Below are 9,157 nucleotides of genomic sequence, written 5' to 3'. Positions count from 1 at the left end.
TTGTTACCTCTAGACCTGATTATTCCCACGCACTCCTGGCTGGCCTCCCACATTCTACCTACGTAAACTAGAGGTGATCCAAAACTCAACTGCCCGTGTCCCGCTCACACATCACCCCTGTGCTCGCTGATCTGCATCGGCTCCCAGTTAAGCAGCTCAATTTCACAATTTTTATCTTTATTTTCAAATCCCTCCATGACATCGCTCCTCCCTATCTCTGTAATCTCTAAGCCCCACAACCCCCCTCCAGATGTCTGCGCTCCTCTAATTCTGCCCTCTTGATCATCCCTGATTATAATCACTCAACCATTGGTGGCTGAGCCTTCTGTTGCCTCGGCCCTAAGCTCTGAAACGCCGTGCCTAAACCTCTCCGCGTCTCTTTCCTCCTTCAAGACGCTACTTAAAACCTACCTCTTTGACCAAGCTTTTGGTCATCTGTCCTGATTTGTCCTTATGTGGCTCGGTGTCAAACTTATTATCTCATAATACTCCTGTGAAACGCCTTGGGACATTTCACTACATTAAAGATGCTATATAAATACAAGTTGTTGTTGTGATTTTGGTGCCCAACCCACTTACCGAATTAATTTAAACCCTCCCCCACAGCACTAGTTAACCTACCCATAAGGATATTGGTCCCAGCTCTGTTCAGGAAAGGGAAAAGGCATGCCAACCATTTAGAACTTTGCAGAGGCTGGTACTTCAGAGCAAAAGGTGATGAGACTCGAAAAGCACTGGGGACATCAAAAGGGAAGTATCCACACATGGGGCTTCAAATGACTTGCATGGCAGCTAAAGTTTACAAAAGTGGAATGACATTTTCAGTTAAAATTTCAGTCTCAACTTTTACCTTACCTTTTGCAAAATTCTTGACTGCGCTGGAGGTGCAGAACCTTCCGCTGCTCTACAGTCACACTTGGTGGCCAGAGTATGTACAACTAAAACTTAAAGGTGTCATTTTGACTTTGGGCGATAGTGTAAAATGGGCGCCAGTGAATCGGTAGCTCATTTGACCGCTCTCAATTTTCATTTACAACGACTTCAATATGTTGTGCCATTCTTAATTAAACAAAAAGGCTTTAGGGTATTTTAGATAGAAGCAATTGCACTGTTCCTGTCAGTTAAGTTCTGACAGGAATTTAAGTTCTCACAAATAATATTTTATTTAAAAACATTTAAAATGTATTTAATTTTCCATGCTTTTTTTCAAATCATAAGAAAATAAACATCTTTGGTGTCTAATTTTCTTTTAGCTTTATTGTACTTTACTTAACACACATCGTGAAGTAAAACATGAGGTAGCAAGTTGGAAGTAATCAAAACACCAGGGTATTGGGAACTTTGGGTAGAATCTGTGTGTATATTTTTAATGGTAATCAATAGACTTAGTTTAGAAGTTTGGTTTGATTTGAAATAACCTCAGGCTGGTTCACTTGAGGTTGGCCTCACTCTTTATGCACTGCCAGCAAGGCTGTCTACTCGGGCTCGTCTTACTCTGCGTGTCGACCTGGGCTGAGCACCAATGGGCTTCTCAGTGGAAGGTGGTGCAGGGATCAGAATATGACCATCTTGTTTAGGCATTGAAGGTAACACCTCAACAGGGCTTTTCAAACTTGATGACAAAGTCCTCTTGCTTTCTGTGGTGCAATGAGCTTCTGTCTGAATGGAGGAAGAGATTGACTGTTGCCCAGTTGGGATACTATTGGTAGACTCTGGATATACCAGTGACTCCTGCACTTCCTCTTGTAAAGATGCCGATTCTTCTATGCAAGTTCTGTCATGTATAGGCTTGACTTCATTCATACTGAAAGTTCTTGACGTATCATCCCTTAAATGTGGTTGAACTTTATTCTGACTTTTCACCTTAGAGCGAGGAACAGTAGTACATGCACTTTGTGGGGTCAGACACCTTGCTGCTGTTCCCTTGCCATGGTAAGTGGGTACTGAAAAGTCCACAGCCCTTGAAGAGGTTCTGTGTGGTGATACAGCATGTATTCCAGAATGTCTCAGTTTTATAGAACAGTCCCTAGTTCCATTGGCACTGGATCCACCCACAGATGATATACTGTGTTTTTTCATTCTCTGTTCTAGATGTGCTTCTGACAGGTCAGATGTTAATGTTGAGTAGTGAATTCCTTCTGATGGGACTGTTGCTGCATTGCCACATCTCACTGGCTTCCTACATCAAACAAAAAAGAACAATTTATGTAGAATGTGATTATACAGTAAAACCTTTCTATAATCAACACTTTCTAGACTGACGAGGTGGCCCTTCTTCTAAGCAAGTGTTGCAAGATATATTTTTTTGTGAATTACCAATTTAGCCATGGTCAGAGACAACATAATGGTATGGTGCACTGGAGCCCTAGCACATAGTTCCGCAGACTAGTAGTTCATAGTTTCACACCTGCAACTGCCCATTTAGTGAGAAGTTGATCTCAGTCATGTCATCGTGGGAGGCAGCAAGTAGGGGCCAGCCACCTTCCCTCAGAGAGTGAAACAAAATCAAAGGGTTGTCATGTACCTCCTAGCAGTCAGTTACATCACATAGTTGGAGGAAGAATAGGAGCAGATAGCAGCCTGTTCTTTCTGGGCATGGTTCTCATCGGGGCTAAAGAAAAACCAGCAAGATGATAAAGGGGGGAAAAAAACACCCTGGGTTTGGGAAGGACAGAAAAGAAGATTGCTACCCCAGTTCTGCCAGAATTCAACCCCATTTATAGTTCCCCATTAAATTTCAATGCGTCGGGCAAGAGAGGTTCCTCTGCCTACACCCCCCAGAGTCTCAACGCCGAGAGCGTGCAGAAATCAAGCGCAGGCAGCGAAAAGAGCATGCGGCAAAACCAGTCCCACCCACCCCTTCACTCAATGACTATCTGTCCCACCTTGACAGAGTCTGTGGCTCTCATATTGGACTGTTCAGCCACCAAAGAACTCACTTCAGGAGTGGAAGCAAGTCTTCCTCGATTCCGAGGGACTGCCTATGATGATGATGATGACATTAAGGGAGCATGTGTGGGGAGCTATCAGAATGGCACCGCTTCAATAATCTGCAGCATTGCAGTGATGTTAGGGCATATGCCAATGATATGCCTCTTTGAGTGCCAACAGCCCATTCTTTCCATAAGCATGACACCATTCCCATGATTTAGAACAGGGATGGGCCTGTCCATTTGGGAGGACCTTTTGATACTCTTCCGCCAGCAGAGCAGCCCTACAAAATCTGTTTTTTTTTGTGGCACACAACAATTCCATTGGCCATTTGATCTGCGAAACACTGCAATTTCATTGGCCGTTTGATCTGGGAAAGTCATGTAAGGTTGTAAAAGTAGATAAAAATAGTCCATCTTCCCCAGCCTGGAAAAACAAATTGGGTAGAAAATAATTACACTGTATTACCTGTGTTAATGGCCGAGAGTTGCTCACCTTAGCGGGTCCGGCATGGGCGACGTTTGTGGTGGGTCCCGACCCGCTGCTGGCTCCATCCGGTTGTCCAAAATTATTTTACGTTGATAGGGCTTATTAAGCTCGCCCAATGTGTTTGCTTGTCCAATTAGAGGAAATGGGTCTGGTGACGTCATTTCATGACACAGCATCAGACGGTTTCCTTAAAGGGCCAACTTTCTTTTCACATTTGTGCTGTCAGTGTTCTACAGCATTGAAGTGCTGCAAACATTGACAATGACTGCACAGAGGTGCAGGGCTGCACCCAGTTTCTCCCATGGAAGGAGTCAGAGCATTCCCTTCCAATGGGTGGAAGACACCTCCCCAGGAGATCAACACAGCCTGGTTCCACAAAGCACAGGAGGGCACAAGTAGGGATGTCATCAGTAGGATCTGGGTGCAGGGGCACAAACATTTCAGTGATCTCAATAGATCATGAAACTTTAGTACAAAGCCACATTCACCTTCATCGTGCTATGCCTGTCATCACATCCCCATCACTCTGCCTTCCCTACCCTACCCCTGCACATCCTTACTTACACCAACTTACCTTGCCCCTCCACCCATCTCTCTATCTACATTATCATATCCCCATCTCATTAGCCACCCCTCACACTCACCCTCATCCTAGTACAATCATACCAACAAACAACACACAAGGGTAACCACTTGGGTATTTTGTCCAATGTTCATGTAAATTTTGTGTTAATGTACTGTTATCTTGGACAGATCTCTATGCACCTTTGGAAGTGGCTTAGTGAGTTGCAGTGAATGGTGGGACATAACAGTACTCCCCGCAATGGTGGTGAGTGCGAAAGGAACGCTTGGCCAGTGCAGGGATGCTTTATGGAGTTGGTGTGGGATGGTGTCAACCAGGGGCATCATGTAGCAACTAGAGTATACAGCTTCAAGTGAAGAAAATCTGGCCATGATGAGGCCATCTCTGGTCTCCTGGGCAGCAATGTGCTCGGGTGCTGATGCCCTCTGTCCTGTGCAACATCAGGTGATTGTGGAGAAGGTTGGTGTTGTTGGTGCTGGTGCTGCTGGTGTTGGGGCTGATTGTGGTCGTATTTTGAGAAATCAAGGTGAGACAGTACAAAGGGCACCCATGCTGTTGGAATTGATGGCAGGTGATGCAGAGATGAACGGTGAGAGAGTTCTTCCAATGAGGTGACACTGGATGGAGAGTGGAAAGTGGAAAGCCTGCAGAATCTGTGCTGGAAATGGAGTGAGATACAGCTTGTAGCTGAGGAAAGAGATGATCTGGCATGTGGGAACTTTTACTGTACATTTGAAGCGGCCAAGTAATCAGCTGGAGCAATGGCCACTGAACTCCCGCCTCAGGTTGACAGCCTTACTCCCTGAATAGAGTATTTCCCGTGGCCATGAAGTTAAAGTGAAAAGGTAAGTTAAAAAGCCTGTTAATAATCTGCCCATGGGGATGGGGATGTTAAGAAGATTAATTGGGTCCCCCGCCGTTGACAGATCCGACATTGGGAAAGGCGCGTGGTGGCAGGTTGACAGCGGGTTCCCGACCCACTGTCAAAAAATAACTTTCCCACCCAACCCGCCACTAATCCAGCTGCTGAGCCCTCAGAAAATTCAGGCCAATTAATAAGAACATAAGAAATAGGACAGGAGTAGGCCATATGGCCCCTCTAGCCTGCTCTGCCATTTAATAAGATCATGGCTGATCTGGTCATGGACTCAGCTCCACTTCCCCGCCCGCTCCCCATAACCCCTTATCGTTTAAGAAACTGTCTATTTCTGTCTTAAATTTATTCAATGTCCCAGCTTCCACAGCTCTGAGGTACTGAATTCCACAGATTTACATCCCTCTGAGAGAAGAACTTTCTCCTCATCTCTGTTTTAAATGGGCAGCCCCTTATTCTAAGATCATGCCCTCTAGTTCTAGTCTCCCCCATCACCGCTCATCCTTCTAAACTCTAACGAGTAAAGACCCAGTCGAGTGAATCGTCTCTGTACCCACTCCAAAGCAATATATCCTTCCTTAAGTAAGGTGGCCAAAACTGCACGCAGTACTCCAGGTGCGGCCTCACCAATACCCTGTACAGTTGCAGCAGAACCTCCCTGCTTTTGTACTCCATCCCTCTCGCAATGAAGGCCAACATTCCATTCGCATTCCTGATTACCAGCTGCACCTGCAAACTAACTTTTTGGGATTCATGCACAAGGACCCCCAGGTCCCTCTGCACTGCAGCATGTTGTAATTTCTCCCCATTCAAATAATATTCCCTTTTACTGCTTTTTTTCCCCAAGGTGGATGACCTCACATTTTCCGACATTGTATTCCATCTGCCAAACCTTAGCCCATTCGCTTAACCTATCTAAATCTCTTTGCAGCCTCTCTGTGTCCTCTACACAACCCGCTTTCTCGCTAATCTTTGTGTCATCTGCAAATTTTGTTACACTACACTCTGTCCCCTCTTCCAGGTCATCTATGTATATTGTAAACAGTTGTGGTCCCAGCACCGATCCCTGTGGCACACCACTAACCACTGATTTCCAACCCGAAAAGGACCCATTTATCCCAACTCTCTGCTTTCTGTTAGCCAGCCAATTCTCGATCCATGCTAATAAATTTCCTCTGACGCTGCGTACCTCTATCTTCTGCAGTAACCTTTTGTGTGACACCTTATCGAATGCCTTTTGGAAATCTAAATACACCACATCCATCGGTACACCTCTATCCACCATGCTCGTTATATCCTCAAAGAATTCGAGTAAATTAGTTAAACATGATTTCCCCATTCATGAATCCATGTTGCGTCTGCTTGATTGCACTATTCCGATCTAGATGTCCCGCTATTTCTTCCTTAATGATAGTTTCAAGCATTTTCTCCACTACAGATGTTAAACTAACCGGCCTATAGTTACCTGCCTTTTGTCTGCCCCCTTTTTGAAACAGAGGCGTTACATTAGCTGCTTTCCAATCCGCTGGTACCTCCCCAGAGTCCAGAGAATATTGGTAGATTATAACGAATGCATCTGCTATAACTTCCGCCATCTCTTTTAATACCCTGGGATGCATTTCATCAGGACCAGGGGACTTGTCTACCTTGAGTCCCATTAGCCTGTCTAGCAGTACCCATCTAGTGATAGTGATTGTCTCAAGGTCCTCCCTTCCCACATTCCCGTGACCAGCAATTTTTGACATGGTTTTTGTGTCTTCCACTGTGAAGACCGAAGCAAAATAATTGTTTAAGGTCTCAGCCATTTCCACATTTCCCATTATTAAATCCCCCTTCTCATCTTCTAAGGGACCAACATTTACTTTAGTCACTCTTTTCCGTTTTATATATCGGTAAAAGCTTTTACTATCTGTTTTTATGTTTTGTGCAAGTTTACTTTTGTAATCTATCTTTCCTTTCTTTATTGCTTTCTTAGTCATTCTTTGCTGTCGTTTAAAATTTTCCCATCTTCTAGTTTCCCACTAACCTTGGCCACCTTATACGCATTGATTTTTAATTTGATACTCTCCTTTATTTCCTTGGTTATCCGTGGCTGGTTATCCCTTCTCTTGCCGCCCTTCTTTTTCACTGGAATATATTTTTGTTGAGCACTATGAAAGAGCTCCTTAAAGCCCTCCACTGTTCCTCAATTGTGCCACCATTTAGTCTGTGTTTCCAGTCCACTTTAGCCAACTCTGCCCTCATCCCACTGTAGTCCCCTTTGTTTAAGCATAGTATGCTCGTTTGAGACACTACTTCCTCACCCTCATTCTGCATTACAAATTCAACCATACTGTGATCACTCATTCCGAGAGGATCTTTTACTATGAGATCGTTTATTATTCCTGTCTCATTACACAGGACCAGATCTAAGATAGCTTGCTCCCTTGTAGGTTCTGTAACATACTGTTCTAAGAAACAATCCCGTCTGCATTCTACGAATTCCTCCTCAAGGCTAACCCGTGCGATTTGATTTGACCAATCGATATGTAGGTTAAAATCCCCCATGATTACTGCCGTTCCTTTTTCACATGCCTACATTATTCCCTTGATTATTGCCCGCCCCACTGTGATCCCCCTAGTAGTAAGGACTACATCTAACTCCTTTTTGAATATATTTAGTGAATTGGCCTCAACAACTTTCTGTGGTAGAGAATTTCACAGGTTCACCACTCTCTGGGTGAAGAAATTTCTCCTCATCTCGGTCCTAAATGGCTTACCCCTTATCCTTAGACTGTGACCCCTGGTTCTGGACATCACGAACATTGGGAACATTCTTCCTGCATCTAACCTGTCTAAACCCATCAGAATGTTAAACGTTTTTATGAGATCCCCTCTCATTCTTTTGAACTCCAGTGAATACAAGCCCAGTTGATTCAGTCTTTCTTGATATGTCAGTCCCACCACCCCGGGAATCAGTCTGGTGAACCTTCGCTGCACTCCCTCAATAGCAAGAATGTCCTTCCTCAAGTTAGGAGACCAAAACTGTACACAATACTCCAGGTGTGGCCTCACCAAGGCCCTGCACAACTGTAGCAACACACCTCCCTGCCCCTGTACTCAAATCCCCTCGCTATGAAGGCCAACAAGCCATTTGCTTTCTTAACTGCCTACTGTACCTGCATGCCAACCTTCAATGACTGATGTACCATGACACCCAGGTCTCGTTGCACCTCCCCTTTTTCTAATCTGTCACTATTCAGATAATAGTCTGTCTCTCTGTTTTTACCACCAAAGAGGATAACCTCACATTTATCCACATTATACTTCATCTGCCATGCATTTGCCCACTCACCTAACCTATCCAAGTCACTCTCTGCTGCCTCATAGCATCCTCCTCGCAGCTCACACTGCCACCCAACTTAGTGTCATCCGCAAATTTGAAGATACTACATTTAATCCCCTCGTCTAAATCGTTAATGTACAATGTAAACAGCTGGGGCCCCAGCACAGAACCTTGTGGTACCCCATTAGTCACTGCCTGCCATTCTGAAAAGTACCCATTAACTCCTACTCTTTGCTTCCTATCTGCCAACCAGTTCTCAATCTACGTCAGCACACTACCCCCATTCCTATGTGCTTTAACTTTGCACGTTAATCTCTTGTGCGGGATCTTGTCGAAAGCCTTCTGAAAGTCCAAATACACCACATCAACTGGTTTTCCCTTGTCCACTCTACTGGAAACATTCTCAAAAAATTCCAGAAGATTTGTCAAGCATGATTTCCCTTTCACAAATCCATGCTGACTTGGACCTATCATGTCACCTCTTTCCAAATGCGCTGCTATGACATCCTTAATAATTGATTCCATCATTTTACCCACTACCGATGTCAGGCTGACCGGTCTATAATTCTCTGTTTTCTCTCTCCCTCCTTTTTTAAAAAGTGGGGTTACATTGGCTACCCTCCACTCCATAGGAACTGATCCAGAGTCAATGGAATGTTGGAAAATGACTGTCAATGCATCCGCTATTTCCAAGGCCACCTCCTTAAGTACTCTGGGATGCAGTCCATCAGGCCCTGGGGATTTATCGGCCTTCAATCCCATCAATTTCCCCAACACAATTTCCCGACTAATAAGGATTTCCCTGAATTCCTCCTTCTTACTAGACCCTCTGACCCCTTTTATATCCGGAAGGTTGTTTGTGTCCTCCTTAGTGAATACCGAACCAAAGTACTTGTTCAATTGGTCTGTCATTTCTTTGTTCCCTGTTATGACTTCCCCTGATTCTGACTGCAGG

The 9,157-nt window shown here is 44.6% G+C and overlaps 1 protein-coding gene across 2 annotated transcripts in view; it reads right to left on the bottom strand.

The window, feature by feature from the left end:
• Window positions 1-1,241: 1,241 nt before the first annotated feature.
• Window positions 1,242-9,157, bottom strand: part of ccdc24 (coiled-coil domain containing 24) — a 191,937-nt gene continuing 184,021 nt past the window's right edge. For both annotated transcript variants that reach the window (XM_070886772.1, XM_070886773.1), the window contains one exon: window positions 1,242-2,179. In XM_070886772.1, the coding sequence (XP_070742873.1) occupies window positions 1,453-2,179 (727 nt within the window). In that variant the 3' untranslated portion in view covers window positions 1,242-1,452. The remainder of the gene's footprint in view (window positions 2,180-9,157) is intronic.

Source organism: Pristiophorus japonicus, chromosome 8 (assembly GCF_044704955.1).
Source record: "Pristiophorus japonicus isolate sPriJap1 chromosome 8, sPriJap1.hap1, whole genome shotgun sequence".
Lineage (NCBI taxonomy): Eukaryota > Metazoa > Chordata > Chondrichthyes > Pristiophoridae > Pristiophorus > Pristiophorus japonicus.
Note: the sequence above shows the minus strand (reverse complement) of the source record. Positions and strands in the feature narration are given on the sequence as shown.